The sequence below is a fragment of the Mustela nigripes genome, chromosome 2 (assembly GCF_022355385.1).
Source record: "Mustela nigripes isolate SB6536 chromosome 2, MUSNIG.SB6536, whole genome shotgun sequence".
NCBI classification, from domain to species: domain Eukaryota; kingdom Metazoa; phylum Chordata; class Mammalia; order Carnivora; family Mustelidae; genus Mustela; species Mustela nigripes.
The window spans coordinates 26,087,660-26,104,771 of record NC_081558.1 but is presented as its reverse complement, the minus strand read 5'-3'; the positions used below and the strand labels follow the sequence as shown (position 1 = coordinate 26,104,771).

General features: G+C 34.9%; 1 protein-coding gene across 3 annotated transcripts in view; it reads left to right on the top strand.

Moving 5' to 3' along the window:
• DENND6A (DENN domain containing 6A) overlaps nt 1–17,112 on the top strand; it is a 61,007-nt gene that overhangs the window by 12,061 nt on the left and 31,834 nt on the right. For 2 of the 3 annotated variants that reach the window (XM_059390011.1, XM_059390013.1), the window contains 8 exons: nt 2,489–2,527; nt 2,633–2,675; nt 8,371–8,483; nt 10,447–10,527; nt 11,815–11,920; nt 12,534–12,613; nt 13,927–13,989; nt 14,694–14,749. In XM_059390011.1, coding sequence (XP_059245994.1) covers nt 2,489–2,527; nt 2,633–2,675; nt 8,371–8,483; nt 10,447–10,527; nt 11,815–11,920; nt 12,534–12,613; nt 13,927–13,989; nt 14,694–14,749 — 581 coding nt within the window. The remainder of the gene's footprint in view (nt 1–2,488; nt 2,528–2,632; nt 2,676–8,370; nt 8,484–10,446; nt 10,528–11,814; nt 11,921–12,533; nt 12,614–13,926; nt 13,990–14,693; nt 14,750–17,112) is intronic. The other variant, XM_059390012.1, reaches the window with a different exon arrangement.

Below are 17,112 nucleotides of genomic sequence, written 5' to 3'. Positions count from 1 at the left end.
GTACATTAAAATGAAATTCTAGAATACTCTTTGATAATCTAGTACAATCAGAGTTTTTAAAGGGCAGACTTGATAGTTTATATAGTTCTTAGATCTTTTTAGCTTACTTAAATATATATAGCATACTTAAACCCCTTAAATACACACACACACACATTATATATATTCAAGCTACTCATATATGTGGGTAAAACATACCAACATTTTTTTCTATATTGTCATGCTGGTATTTTAAACCATACAAGACCAAAGTCCAGAGGAACCATTGTGAAGTCTTTAGGTAACAAAAAAGTGAAATTTTGTATATTTGCTTTTGAGTTTATACTTTAATTTCAGGAAAGAAAAATCTGAAGGACATTCACATAAAACTGAGCTTAGAGTCTAAGGTAAAGCTATTACTACAGGCTGCTAAATATACCAAGATGACAACTCTGGTATAATTTACATGTAATGAGAATTTCATAAAATAGGGCTAAATAGGTTATAAGTTTGCCATTTCTGCTTGAAAGGTAACAAGGTAAAATGGTCTCAGGGTGAAGCAAGGGAGATCTATGTGTGTGTGAAGAATAATTACATATTATTAAATATTGTGGTGTTGAAATAATTTAAGGGTATAGCCACTTATTGAAGAAATCTATTTTTAGTGTTTACTATGCAGCAGAGACTATTCTAGGTGTAAAAATAGAGTAGTGAACAAAACAGACCAGATTCATATGTTCATGAATTGTGAAACAGAGGTTAATTTCGATTGGTTAGAACACGGGATGCAAAAGCAGAATAAGTAGAGAGAATATTGGCTTTGGTGTCATTCTCTATTCCAGAAATGGTAGATGGGTTTTCATGTAATGTATCAGCTCTCTAGATCCTCCCCGTAGCCCTAGATTGAGAGAAGGATGATATGCCACATCCTAGCTAGTGGGGAAAGAGGGCTGTGATTGCACAGTAATGATCACTGCTAAGGGTGGAGTGAAGAACGGTGGCTTGTGTACTTTGGAATGAGACAGGCCTACGTTCAAGCCCACCTCTGGCACTTACTAAATAAGTAAAATTCAGAAGAGTTATTTAACTACTGTGAACTTGTCCCCTCTTCTGTAAAGACAAGGAGAATTGACAGAATTGTTGTGAAAATTAAAAACTCTGGAAGATACTCATTAAGCATTAGTTCTCTCCATCTTTCTTCTTACTTTAATTTTCTTATATATACAGTGGAGATACTGTTACTGGCCTTGTCTATTATTATGAGGACTAGCTAAGTGAAATAAATGTATGAAACCATTTAAATATGGTTTATAATGTGATACTACTATATGTTATATCTGGAAATGGAAGATTATTAGGCTTTGGGGCAGCTGGGGAATGGGAAGAACTCATGAATTCTTCCAGAAGTGGGAAATCATGGATCCCCACATTAGCAACACATTAACATAATTTAGCTACTCTGTGTTGTTTTCTCCCCTTTTTGCCATCAGCCACTAACCTGCTGCTCTTTTTTTTTTTTTTTAAAGATTTTATTTATTTATTTGACAGACAGAGATCACAAGTAGGCAGAGAGGCAGGCAGAGCGAGAGAGAGGAGGAAGCAGGCTCTCCGCGGAGCAGACAGCCCGATGCGGGGCTCAATCCCAGGACCCCAGGATCATGACCTGAGCCGAAGGCAGAGGCTTTAACCCACTGATCCACCCATGTGCCCCAATCTGCTGCTCTTAATCTCTTTTCTTCTTTAAATTACCAAGAGAGTCTGGATTGGTCCACTTGAGCACTGTATTCTTTTGGGCAGAATTTTCACACCCAGCCACATCTAGGTAGTTGGTTGACTGACCTATAGAGTCACTGCCTTTGGGTCTGGTGTTTACTAGTGCTTATTCTGACAGGAGTTGTTCTGGCCTATTCTTGCTTCCTTTGAAGTGGCTTTGGGGCAGGAGTGTCCTCAGAAGGTGGCTATGATCACTACAGGCACTAAACTGACCTGTCCTAAGAAAATGCAATGACTTTTTTAAGGGATTGGAGGAAATTAGGATAGACTTTATGGTGGGAGATGGCCTTTGAGATTTCTTAAACTATAGATAATCATTTTCTCTTAACAGCTTTTCTTTTAATAAGTAGGTGGTATTTACATTACTTCTTAGAATCGATTGACCATCATTATTTCTTGAGTACTACCCAGCTGATAGATCGAATTTTCTTTAGCTTTTCAGTTTCCAAAGACAAGACTCAGTAAGCTTTAAGTTACTAGTAATTCAGTTGGTAAATTATTCTTGATAAACCAAGATTTCACCATTCTTTTAGAGGTAACTTTGACTCGGAAATTTTTTTTCCTAATATAAATCCAGCTCAGTTCTCCCAGTTTCTCCCATGTGTCATTATTGGAAGTTTGCGAACTATTTCTTGAAACTATTTAACCGTAGCCAACCAGTACTAGAAGTACCTGCTAATGTCTAAAATATACACTTAGTATATTGTCTAACAAGATTTAATTCTTTTTCTTCCAGGTAATTTATCCTCAGCATTCCAAACTTACTGATAAAGAAGTAAGTAAAAATATTGCTCCATATAGTCTGCTGTAATATTCTGTTTGTTTTTATTGGTGTGTGTGTGTGTGTGTCAGTATATATAGCTTTTGTTTTCTTTTTCAGAAAACCAATATTTGCTATTTGTCTTTTCCAGATTCAAATTCAGGTAACTATTTTTCATGTGGTATTTTTGTTGAATTTTTTACTAAGCATATTGATTATACTCTTAATATATGAAAATGGTTTGAAATAGAATGTTAGAATGCAAATTCAGTTTCCACCTAAGAAGTCAGTGATTGTGATTCTCAGTTTTATGATGCCAGTCATGTCTTTTTTTATTTTAGTTTGTTCAACTTTTAAAATAACTTACGTTGTAGTGAGGTAAAACATCAAGGAGCAATAAAATGTTGAAATAGTGAAGAGATTGAAAACCAGCAACATTGGTGTGTTTGGGGATTTATAGTAGGTAGTTTACTTTCAGTTCAGGATTTGGAAGCTTACCAAGAACTCTGTAAGAGCAGTGAGTTAAAACACACACACATACACAATAGGGTGAATCTGGTTATGAAGCATGGCCATCAATTACTTTAGTAGTTTGTGTGCGTTAATATACATAAAGCATTTGGAATAGTGCTTAGCATATAAAAAAACACCGTGTAAGTGTTTGCTGTTACTATCAAGTTTGTTTTTGCTGGTCTTTTTCAAACTCTCCCTTTGTGTGGTCCTAATTGTTGAAATCTTTCAGGTTACCTCTTATGTTTCCCTTTCAAAACAGCTTTTCAGGCTTCTAGTGACCAGAACATTCCACATCTTAGACCACACACAGTTAGAACCCTATGAAGCAAAGGCACTCCAGTTCCCTTTCCTTTTGTGGTTACTTCTAATGTCCTGTTAATTCAGTTTAGTTCATCTTATTTGGGAGATTTGATATTTTAATTTTTAAACTAATTTCTCCTTTCCTTATAAATGCTTCTAGAGTTCTTTCCTATATACATGTGCAATTCAGGTTTTAGGAATTATGTGAAAAAGAAATGGTATCTTGGTTTAAAAAAAAAGAAAGCCTCTTAAAAAAAAAAAAAAAAAGAAAGCCTTTGAGAAATCCCAGTAGGACTTGTGTTCTAATCTGGAATTCTTAGAATCTCTTGGTATGTTTGCCTATTAATTAAATAATGATAGAGAAGTCCTATAGGATCATTCCTCATTTCCTTACAAAGTCCACGCATGTACTTCTGAATGTAGTGAGTGTTGGATTGGACTTCCAGGACTCGGGGTAAGCTGAGTTTTATGCATTACAGGTTGAACTGATTTTATGTGATTGGAGTCACAGTGGATTACACTGCACACTCTTCTCTTTCAGATCACAGCCGGTTTTCATGGCTCTTTTTCACCTCTCCACATGATCTTCAAGGCTAAGAAGCTAATTACATGTTGTTTGGATAGCCTTTTTTAATTTTTAGTTTTGTAGTCAGTCCCTCCCTGTGTCCCTTTTAGTTCGAATTTAGACTCAAGTGTAACTCCATGTAAAATCAGAATTTGTTCAGTATTTCAGACATTTGAATGATGTTCAGATGTTTTGTAATGCCTTCTTTATAAGCTGCACATCAAATGAATTAGGGTTCATTTTATTTAAAGTATGGTGGATACTTAGAAATAAAATTGACAAAAGGTTTTAAAAAGGACACCTTGCCATCTTAGGAGATGAATATTAAGCTAGACAGCAGTAGGCTGTGAGTTTTATGTGTATTTGAGAGTGCTCTTCTAAGTTGTTGATTATCCAGTTTGTTTCACTGATATTTATGAAATGCATGTTGGGATTCCTTTGCCAACTTTGAAGTAGATTTAATTTTTCCCAGAATAGCTTTTATTTGTTAAGGAGGGAAATCCAGGTACAGTAGAGCAGTCTTTAGGAAAGAATCATAATTTAAGTTTTGTTTCCATGGTGCACACTTAAAAAAAATAAAACAAGATTTAGACTCTCTGGTATGCAGATAAAGAAGAATGCTTTTGGGATTCCCAGTGGAGTGATTTGCCAGTTCTCCATTTCCTCCACCTGCTGTCCACACAGACCTTAGATCCTGTGACTTTAGAAAAAAATTTGGGTTAGTTTGTTTTTAGGTTTCAATATCTTGTTGCATTTGAGTGACTGTTATCTTTAGAAGCCACATTTTGGATTTTAAGAAACAGATATATAGCATCTAGAAATACAAGAAATGCTGAATTTTGTGAAAAAGAAATAATAAAACTCTCACAGCTATAAATCCCTAACCACCCGGCTCCATTCTCAAATCATGGGTATGCTGTGAGAACTTTCCAGTGACAAGCTGCACTCACAAGCAGAATTGTACAGAATTGGTCAGAAAGATAGTTCAGCAGGTCAAAAAGGCTTTAGGCATGTTAGCCTTGTTAGTTGAGGTAAATGGCTCCTGTTTTGTGTTTCAGAGGTCTGTCCCTTTACACACTGAAGGTTACTAAAGAAGTATCAACTGACAGTACAGATTGGCAACCAGACTTTTTTTTTTTTAAGATTTTATTTATTTATTTGACAGAGACAAAGTGATAAAGGGAACACAAGCATGGGGAGTGGGAGAGGGAGAAGCAGGCTTCCTCCTGAGTAGGGAGCCTGATACAGGGCTCCATCCCAGGACCCTGGGATCATGACCTGAGCTGAGGGCATACGCTTAACGACTGAGCTACCTGCTCCCTGGCAGTCAGATTTTTTACATTTGCCATGCAGAAAATGATATCTAGGAAGGACAAGGCAATCCTGATACCCTACAACCTCATCAAAAATAGATCTTTATTGTTAGTATGAGCCATGCATTTTCCTGCTCTATCATATTAAGTGTCTCAGAGAAATCAGTGTGTATTTCTCAGGGTTTTTTTTCTTTCTTAAGAAAATATTTTGGGCTTTTAGTTTTAATTCCAGTATAATTAACATAGAGCATAATATTAGTTGCAGGTGTACAATATAGTGATTCAACAATTCTGTACTTTACCCCATGCTCATCAGTGTAAGTGTACTCTTTAATCCCTATCACCTATTTTACCCATCTCTCCACCCATCTCCCCTCTGGTAACCATCTATTTGTTCTCTATAGTTAAGAGTCTGTTTCTTGCTTTGTTTTTTTCTCTTTTCCCTTTGTTTTGTTCCTTAAATTCCACATATGAGTGATATCGTATGGTATTTGTCTTTCTCTAACTCATTCGCATAGCTTTATATTCTCTAGATCATCCATGTTGTTGCAAATGACAAGATTTCATTCTTTTTTTATGGCTAAGTAAGATTCCATTGTGTATATATAAATGTGCAAGATGTGATTTGTGTGCATGTGTATGTGCATGTATACACACCACATCCTCTTTATGCATTCATTTATTGATGGGCACTTGGGCTGCTTCCATATTTGGCTATTATAAATAATGCTGCAGTAAACATAGAGATGCATATATCCTTTTGAATTTGTGTTCTTTGGGTAAATACCTAGTAGTATGATTACTAGATTGTAGGGTAGTTCTATGTTTAATTTTTTGAGGAACCTCCAAAGTGTTTACCACGGTGGTTACACCAATTTTCATTCCCACCAACAGCGCACAAGGGTTCCTTTTTCTCCGCATCCTCACCAGTACTTGTTTTTTCTGTTTTGATTTTAGCCATTCTAACAGGTGTGAGTTGATAACTCATTGTCGTTTTGATTTGCATTTCCCTTTTGATGAATGCTATTGAGTGTTTGTTCATTTTAAAAATAAAGAAAAAATTTCTTTTCTTTCTTTCAAAAACAGAGAACAAAATACTTAAATGTCTTCTAAAGGGAAAAATTGAACAATCAACATATAAATCTCTTGAACTAAAACAATGCTAAAAGTATTTTCCATTATCTCAGGTCTCATGTATTCTCTTTATTTTTAAACTATCAAGAAACTGATTTCACTTATCCTCCAGTCCCCTGTGTTTCTTTCCTCTACCACCAAAGGAATATTAATTTCTATGATTGCATTTAGGTTTATATACTTAGTTGCTTTTTAAAAACTTAAATGTGTTACCAAGTTTCTGCTTCCTTTGTTAAGAACTTCATGTGCTAAAGAAATATAAGTACTTCTTTGTATAATAGTAAGTAATAAAATCCTGAGCATATTTCATATTTAGTATAATCTTATTAGTTCTAAATATAATAACCAGAAAGAATTTCAGTGAAAAGCTACTTAATGTGTCTTTTACTTTTTAGACTATTTATGGTTTTTTGTAATTATTGCCAGTTCAGGTAAAGTTTACATATTTTAAGAGGTTTGCTAGAAGTGGTTATGTTTAAAAACTTTATTAGTCAAAACTTTTTGGAGTATCTGGGTGGCTCAGTCATTAAGCATCTGCCTTCAGCTCTGGTCATGATCCCAGGCTCCTGGGATCAAGCCCCATATTGGGCTCCTCACTCAGCGGGAAGCCTGCTTCTCCCTTTCCCACTCCACCTGCTTGTGTTCCCTCTCTCGCTGTATCTCTCTCTGTCAACTAAATAAATAAAATCTTCAAAAATAAATTTCAGGGAGGATATAGTAAAATAGGTAGAGATGCATGCCAGACAGCATGGGTCTTAGTGTGCTAGTCACATATTATAGCTTACACAGGTAACTAGGATTCTTCATTAAGAGACTTTTAAATATTTTTTATAATTTCTACAGTAGTAAATATTGATGAATGATTAACCACGCATTAAGGTAGCTGTGATGTGTTTGGAGATGTTGGCAGCTGAGGACCACTTATTAGATATTATAGCATCATTAACAAAGAATACAAAACATATGACAAAGATATCTGTATTATGTTTTTAGAGGCTTGAAATGATTATCTTAAATCTGGTACAGAAATCTAAGTAATTTCCATGAGTGACTAATGAAATTAAAGACATTCTATGCAGACAGATATGAATATAGGTATCATTTTTCTGTAGAAACACTTCACAGAATTATATCACTGATAATGTTAAATTTAGATAATTGTTGACCCATACTTGCCAGTTCTAAATTGGCATTTCAAGACTGTTCTTATAACTATATTTCCCTATATTCCAGTGAGGCAGTGTCATGTGAAAATTGCAAAAAAAAAAAATTGTAGCATATTTAAAAATTGCCATTATTCTGATTTTAAGAAAAGCAAAAATAGAGTGAAAAAAATAAAAAACTCTTTAAATTAAAATGATGAAAATAGTGAATCTCTTACATGGGCACTTCCTGAGTCTGCTATATTATGTTTTTAAAAAAAAACCTTCCCACTGTGAAATGTAAAACACACACACGGTCTAGAAATAGAACATTGCCAGTGCCTTAGAAGCCCCCTCATGTCCCCTCCTGAGCACTATTTCCCACCCCCTCCAAATGCAACCACAGTCCTGATTCTTACAGTGATAAGTGTCTTGTTTTTCTTTATACTTTTATCACCCAACCATGCATCCCTAAACTCTATAGTTTGCCTGCTTTTAAAAAAGAAAAACAAGCAACTATATAAATGGATTTGAACAGTATATGTTCTTTTGTATTTGGCTTCTTTTTCTCATTATTATGTTTGTGAGTCAACATTAAATGCAAACAGTTTAAAGATTTTTTAAATTAAATGGGGGAAAATAGGAATAGGAAAAATAGTAAAGAGACCTAGGAGTTTAGATGTATGTTTTGCTAATGGCTGTGCCTCTAACCAACAAAGATGGCTTTGGACAAGTCACTTGAACAATCAGAATCTCCAGTTTTTCTCTAAAACATAATAAAATGGGTTTAAACAATTCATAGGACCTTTTTAGTGCTAACATTTGGTGAATCTGGATAAAGAAATGTTATACTATGCTATTCTTAATTACTTTCATTTTTGTTTTCATTAGGTTGTCTTGGAGATACCCAGTTTTGTTTTAGATTCCGACAATCTTCTGGAAGGAGGGTGTCACTGCATTGTCTTCTGGATCATTATGACAAAGATTTACCAGTTTACTTAAAGGTTGGAAAAGTAGTAATAGAAAAATGTCCTCGTGAGAGGAAACTTTGGAACTCAGCTACCTCTTAATAGCATTCAGAAATATTTTGCTTTTGTCTTATTACTATATTATAGTGCTACATTTCCTAAGTGAGTCTATTGTATAAGGATTCAACTCACGAAAGAAAAGAACTCTATAAAGTTACTATTCTTGAAACACATAATGCCGTTGTGAAGTATAGAAATTGATCAGAATGTTGAGGTAGTTTTCCTTCAATTTTTATAACTCTTTGTTTAGATGTGGAGTTGAGGTGGTATTATACCAGTAAATATCACTCAGAGTTGAAGATTCCCTACTTCATGATATAATTATAATTGTCTCATTTTGATTTTTTAATGAGGTTTGTTTTACACTTATTATTTATTAAAGGCAATTTTAATAATTCAGATGATTTGAGAGTGTTGTCTCTTTTGGTATTCCACATTTCTGTCTCTAACTGCATGAGGAACATTTCCATCTGCATGTCCTGTCAGCACATCCAGTATGAAATCATTTGCCTAAAATCAGCTTTTGCAGTTTACCTCCCTGGTTCTTCTAATGACAGGAACCCTCTCCCAGTTAGCAAAAATATTACTGTCAAAATGTCTTATAACCATCTACTTCTTTCCATGACCTTTTGATATTGCTATTAACATATTCTTTCAACTGTTTTCTGAGAGAGTTACAGTTTTCTGAGAGAGTTCCTTGTGCAAATGAGGGAATTGAGGGCTGTTGAGAAGAAACTTGCCCAAAGATAACCCATCTTTTGCGGGTTTTTTCCAATGTCATGTATATTACACAGTGTTGCTAGCTAAAGTATACATATATATTATATAAAAATAAATATAAAAGGACTGTCCATTGCTTAAGGAATAAAGAACTAATGATAGTACTGTTTCCTCATCCTCACTTTTTGGGCCTTACAAATTAAGCACTTTACTTTTCCAATTTCCAACTTTATCTCCTTTCTGTACAGGTACCATATTTAAGCCAAACTGAACTATGTGCTTTGTCCTGAGGTAGCTTGTATTTTTTCTGTCTGTCCTTGTTTTTGCTCAGACTCCTGGCTCTATAAACCTGGAATCTTTGCTTTTGTTTAAATCATATCCATCCTGTGCCCACTTTAAAAACAGCTGCCTCCATGAAATCTTTACTGATCTGCATAGGTAGCTGTAATCTCTTCCCTCTTGGCCTCCTTGTAACACTGTGTTCTTTCCTATATACCCGCCTTGAGCTTTGTTTTCATCCCTCTTTAGATTAAGAGCTCCTTCAGGAATTGTATTTGAAGCATCTTTTAACTTCTCTAATGTGTAATACAATGCCTTGTTCTAAGCAGGTGGTTAATAAATATTTGAGCAAAGAGTAACAATCCAATTAGAAACTGGGTCAAAGTTTATTTCATGAGGTTACAAAAACTTCTTATGTTTTTTGGAATGTAGTTACTTTCAAATTGTATTTTGATAAACATTTCGGTGTTTCATTTCTATTAGGTAAAAATAGAACTGGCTTTGTAAGATTCACATTGGCATTTAACTCCTTTTTTCTCTCTCTCTTGAAATTTTACAATAGGATACCTCATTTTAGTAGGACTATCTCTAACTCTTACTTATAGGCACAATTAAAAAATATATAAGTAGCATTGGGGGAAAACAGAATTTGATTGTTTTCTGACTTCCATTAACTAGTACAAATATGAACAAAGAACATAAGCTGAGTAAACTGTAGTGGGAAAAATCTGACTTCAGTACTTTAGTTATAATTATTTCCCCTTTGGGCAAGCTAGCAGGTTTGGATCTGCCAGTTACTGTCATGATTATTTGTGTTGGTGGAAAAGCATAACTAGCTCTTTGTGTATACCTTATATTTCAGTTCAGGTTTATAAAGCAGCATGATGTTAATAATAAAGGATGGCAATATGTATTTTTTTATTTGTCACTTCTTTCATAGAAGGATCCTGCTTATTTTTATGGATATGTATATTTCCGACAAGTTCGAGATAAAAGTCTAAAAAGAGGCTACTTCCAGAAGGTAAATTTCATATACACTAAGGAAAAATGCTTTTATATTGTGGCTAAAAAAATAGAAATTGTAAGGATGAATAGTCTTTAAATGATATTTTATCTTTAAACATACTACAACTTACGTTTTATTTTTGTCTTTTTTAGATTATAGACACTTGTCCCTAGGTTTTTAACTAGTAGTGAATTTTGCCATTCTGCTATCTCTGTGCTAGTTTCCTGGTGGTAAATTATAGATATTGTATGAAACTCCCAAAGCCAGAAGAATCTGTTTAATTTTCACATTTTGTAATGAGGGAAAGGATAAACAGATGATTGTAATATTATTACAACTAATAAAAGCCCGCAGTATCTTTTTGAAACACCTAAGAGTCAGTAAATACACTGTAGCAACATCTTAATCATTACTCTTTCCACTCTAACTGTACAGTCATTTTATTTCCTTAAAATAAATTAGGGGGACCTGACCGGCTTAGTCAGAAGAGCATGTGACTCTTGGTGTTGGGGTTATTAGTTCAAGCCCCATGTTGGGCGTAGAGATTACTTAAATAAATAAACTTTAAAAATATTTCTAACCACCATTTAAACAAAAAATTGGTTCTGATTTAATCCTAACTAAAGGGACACAACTTTACTTTTTGTAACTAGAATGTGCCTTGACTACTACTTGATATTGGATGGAAAAATAAAAAGTAGTTTTCAAAAAACATGGATGAAAAAGATGGGCATCATCCATATTTGAAGTGACCCAACTATAAAGTTACAATTTATTTTTTTTAAGATTTTATTTATTTATTCATTTATTTATTTGAGGGATGGGGCAGAGAAAGAGAGCGAGCATGTGGTCAGGGAGAAAGACAAGCAAACTCCACGCTGAGTGCAGAGCTTGATGTGGGGCTCGATCCCAGGACCCTGAGATCAGGACCTGAGCTGAAATCAAGAGTTTGGTGCTTGACTGACAGAACCACCTAGGCACCCCAAGTCACAATTTCTAAGTATATGGCTATGACTATTGAAAACTAAAATACAACAGTCATAGGTCTTAGTTTGAAAAAGCATCACAGTTTGCTCCTTCTGTATTAGGAGAATTTCATCTGGCTAATTCTGATACTGTTTTGCTAATGTAAATAGTAATGAGGCCTTAGAAATTATCCATGACATTTGTCTATTAATAGGAAATTATGAATCCACACTTTTGCTGAATTTAGCTCATTAGTAATTGATTATGTAAGAAATGACAAGTTTAAGTTATAATCATTAAGAAAATTAAAAAAACATGTTTCTTTTTTCTCTCCAGTCCTTGGTTTTGATCAGCAAACTTCCTTATATTCATTTTTTTCACACTGTGCTCAAACAGATAGCACCAGAGTATTTTGAAAAGAGTGAACCTTATTTGGAAGCAGGTAAGTTAAACACTGTGTGAGTTAGATACCTTTATGCAAGAGTTTTAAAAATTTTACTGGAAATGGCTGATAAATATAAAGTTGACATTCTAAAAAAATTCATTAAGAATTTTAAGGGCTCCATGATAGGAGAGAGGTATAAAACTATTCTGCACCTCTTCCTACGAACACAAAAGACCTTATCTTTTAGTACCTCCTTTTGCAACATAGATGATGCCTATTTATTAGGGTAATAATAAACAAATACGGAGTTGATAGCTCTGCTTTTTGGAGTACTATTTAAACAGAAATCTTTGTCACTTTATAGAGGCCTCTATCAGGTGGTATGCTTTTGGTAGCTAATTTTAGTAGCAATAAGTAAATAGGAAAATTCCCTTTAAACCTGTTACTTTGTTGCTTTCAAAAATTGATGAACCAGTTTATATCCTAGACCACAGGTATATTTCTGGTGAAATGTAATATATTTTCACTACTTTTACTTTTCTTTTACCTTTTATCTTCCACCTTCCCAGTATATTTTTCCTGCTCTATAGAAAGGAATTCTAATTTCTCATGTTTCATTTTTCATATTTTAATATTGGAACTTATAATAAGGAAATATTTTATTTTTCAGCTTGTAATGACGTTGACCGATGGCCTGCCCCAGTGCCAGGGAAGACATTACACCTGCCTATTATGGGGGTTGTAATGAAGGTAATATCTTTTATTTCATTTGTCTCATTTTCTGAGGAACTCTAGGAAGTTCATAGATGAGTTTTGCTTTTTAACTTTCTAGTGATGTCCAGTCCTGTTACCGCTTTCACTTGTATGTGAAGAGTTACAGAGGTATCACACTTCCTCCTACTGTACAGAGCCATTAGTCACACAACTCCAGGGGCCACCTATTTCATTTCATCCTGTAGAGTTTGCACAAAGGTATCATTCTTACTTAATACATGTGAATGTAAATCCCACCTTCTAGACTTCTGCAACTCTGTGGCCCTCCAGAGACGGTGGAATTGCAGAATGCTTTGTAGAATTGGCTATGAATTAGTAAAAATTAAAAGAAATGAGAAAAGCCATTGGTTCTTAGGTTTGAATGATCTTAATGTGTAATGCCAGACCAAACATGTCCATCCCAGGGTATTGTGCTCTATTCACTTCTTTCTTTTCCATTCCTTTTCTCTTTTCTTTTCCTTTCCCTTCCTTTCCTTTCATAGTGTAGTAACATTTGGCTCAAAGGATTTGTATGAATGTTCCCTAAGTGCTTTTGCAATTCATTTTCAAGTTGGACTTATTTTTGCAATGCTCTGTTTTTAGATCTACTCATTTCTGTAGGATGTGTTCTGTTTTTTTCCCCTGGGAGATCATCAAAAGTAGTACTTGTAACTCTGGGTTGAAAGTTCTCATGGTTTCCTGTTAGATTTATCCCATACTTTGGCAAGCTTGAGAGGGTGTGTTTGGGTGTGTATGTATTAATGAAGCAAAGACTGGAACAATAAACAGGAAGCAGTATGAAGCTGATGCCCTTTTTCTGTTTTCCAGCACATTTGCTTCTCAGTGGGTTAGTGATTTCCATGTGTATGGGAATATGGAGATTTTGTTTCACTTACCTTCTTTTTTATTTTATTTTATTTTTAATTTATTTATTTGACAGAGAGAGATCACAAGTAGGCAGAGCAGCAGGCAGAGAGAGAGGGAGAAGCAGGCTCCCCACTGAGCACAGAGCCTGATGTGGGGCTCGATCCCAGGACCCTGGGACCATGACCTAAGCCGAAGGCAGAGGCTCAACCCTCTGAGCCACCCAGGCTCCCCTGTTTCACTTACCTTCTGCTGTGACTAAAGATTAATGAGACTGTAGTTGTAAAGTCTGATACAGATACTTTGTTTTTATGGCTTTTTAGGCATTGCTGAGTATACTTTTTTAGTGGTAAGAGTGTTTCTGATCCCTCATTGTAATGGGACTCAGAATTATATAAAGGACATTCTTTTGTAGCCAAAGTTAATTTCTTCTCTTTCTCTTTAAGGTACGGATTCCCACATGTCATGACAAGCCTGGGACAACTCAAATAGCACAGTTAACTCAGCAGGTAGTGTGGCACTGTGGTAGAATAATCTACCATAAATAGTCTCTTTAACTGAATTCTTAAAACTAGCAGATGCAGAGTTTCTTGGGTATATGGTATATGTCTGAATATTACTGAAATACGCATTAAATAATTTTGTAATAAGAACTCAGAGAACTCAGAATTTATATTGTAACTATGAGGACTAGGAGAAAATACATAAATCCTCTCATCTTCTTAGAAGAGAGGTCAACAGACTTTTGTTTGTAGGAAACTCAGTCAAAAGGATTCTGTAGTTATGATTGTCTTTCATTTCTCCTAAAGCTACATCTGTTCATGGGTGGGGTTGAAGTTTTTATTTGAAATGTGTAACTGGTATATTAGCACTCCCATTGTTTGAATTGAATTAAAATGGAAAGCAGTAGGAAAACTAATTTTGCCTGTTGTATTATGGTAATATTTCAGGCAGTTGTGAATTAATCTACTATCTGATTGTTGGGTTAATGCTTTATCCAAGGAATCTGTCATCCTTGACATTGTACTGTGTTAGGGGAGATTGGTAAGACCTATTCTCTTTGTGGCTGCTTCTGGATGAAGAGAATCTTAAAAGGATAGATTACAAGATGGATATTGATTATAAGATAGATATTTTATAAGAGATAAATGATAGAAATCAATTTCTATAAATTTTAGTGACATTTTCTGTATTTTTTTCTTTTTTATCTCAGGCAGACACACATATATCTGTTATTTTACCTACTGTTCATGAGGTGGATCTTTTCAGGTAAATTTTATTAACTGCCTTTTCTCTTTTACTTTGTGATATTGTTTTAAATTTCTTTAGGAAATGAATGTTCTTAATTGTGGATAAAAATGGGAAGAGAAAGGGGAAAAAACTGGAAGAAAGTAGTCATTATGTTTCATATATTGTAAATCGGTAGTTCATCCCTTACTGTATATTATGAGCTTTGACAGGGAGATTTGGATATGGACTGGGTATTACGTGGTAGAAACAAATTATTTTTTGTTTGGTTTGATGTGAGAATGGCATTGTAATCATGTAAGAAAATGGACTTACTTTTTAGAGATGCATTTTTAAGTACTTTGAGATGAAAATTTTCATTTTAAAATACTTCGGTAGGGTGCCTCGGTGGCTCAGTTGGTTAAGTGACTGCCTTCAGCTCAGGTCATGATCCTGGAGTCCCAGGATCGAGTCCCACATTGGGCTTCCTGCTTGGTGGGGAGTCTGCTTCTCCCTCTGACCCTCCCTCTTCTCATGCTCTCTCTCATTCTGTCTCTCAAATAAATAAAATCTTTTAATAGATAGATAGATAGATAGATAAAATACTTCAGTAATGGGCACCTGGGTGGCTCAGTCAGTGAAGCATCTGCCTTTTGCTCAGGTAGTGCTCCTGAAGTCCTGGGATCGAGTCCTGCATCAGGCTCCCTGCTCAGTCGGGAGTCTCCTTCCACCTCTCCTCCCCTCCTCTGCTCCTGCTCTCTCCTTCACTCTCTCTGTCTCTCAAATAAAAAAAATCTTTAAAAAATAATAATAAAATAAAATTAAATACTTCGGTAAGAAGTGCCCAATTAACTCAGTTGGTAGAAACTAAGACTCTTAAAATACTTTAGTAAGAAAAAAATTAATGAAGTAAAAATGATAAAACAGTGTTAACTCTAGATGATATATAAATGGTGGTTCTTACATAATTGTCTTTATTTTTCTGTATGTTTGAAATTTTTCAAAATGCAAAATAAAAAAAGGGAGAGTGAATCTAGAAAAGGAAAACGTACCAGTGCCTGTGCCTTACCCAGAACAGCTGAATAGAAATCTTAGGACTGGTATGCAAGTCCCAGCTCCTAGGTGGTTCTGATGTGTATCCCAGGCTGAGAAACCACTGCTGTTGCCGAGCAGTTATTAAATAGTAATACAAGCAATCAGGAGTCATGTAAAAGACTTAGAATGGGATTTTTGGTTTGATTTTTGTGGGTTTGATTTTTGTGTGTATGTGACCTTTAAACTGCATGGAATATTGCTTCATAGAGTGATTTATTTTGTATGCTTGATTTGTTTTATATACTTGGCTTTAGGGCAACCCAGTAATCCCACTTTTAGGAATTCACCCCAGTAAATATAAAAGCACATATCCACACAAAGGCCTGTATGCAAATGTTTATAGCAGCTCTATTCATACCAGCCTAAAACTGGAAACATAGCAAATGTCCATAAACTGGTAACTGGATAAACAAATTGTGATTCATGCATGTGCATGGAACACTACTTAGCAACTAAAAAAAAGGTGCACTGTTGATACAGTCTGCAACATAGATGACTCAGAAGCATTATGCTTAGTGAAAGGAGCCAGATCTTAAAGAACTGCTTACTGAATGATTGCATTTATATGATATTCTGGAAAAGGGGCAGACATCAGATCAGTGGTTGGCTGGGGATGGGGGTGGGGAATCAACTACAAAGAAGATGAGGGGAATTTTGGAGTGATGGACGTGTTCTAAATCTTTGTTAAGTGTGAAATTTACTGTATGAACGTTATAAATCTTACTTAAAAACAAATTGACATCTTTTTAAAATTAGATGTCGTAGCATTCTTAGAATGAAAAGTAAATGAATAGTTATCACAGGAAAAATATACTAAGAAGGATGCATACTATTTATACTTTTTTTTTTTGGACAGAGAGAGACCGCCTGCATGCAAGTGGGTGGGTAAGGGCAGAGGGAGAGGGAATCTTAGGCCAGCTCCACGAGTGTCACAGAACCCCACATAGGGCTCAGTCTCAGGACCCTGAAATCATGACCTGAGCCGAAACCAAGAGTCAGTCCCCTTAACTGTCTGAGCCACCCAGGCGCCCCTACTATTTATACTTCTGACACTTTGTTCATTTTAAAAAATTAAAGAATTGGCATGAGTTAGTATAGAATTTGATTACTAGACATATTTTCTTTTGAACTGCTGGGTGCAAATCTTGATGCTTTTCAGTTTATTATCAGTTATCTTTACTTTTGTGGTAATTAAGTATTCATACCACTAAAACTTTTTTTAGCATGTGTCTTTTCTCGTGATTATGAATAACATGTTCTTTTGTTGTTGTTGTTAAGATTTTATTTGTTTATTTTTATTCTTTTAACGA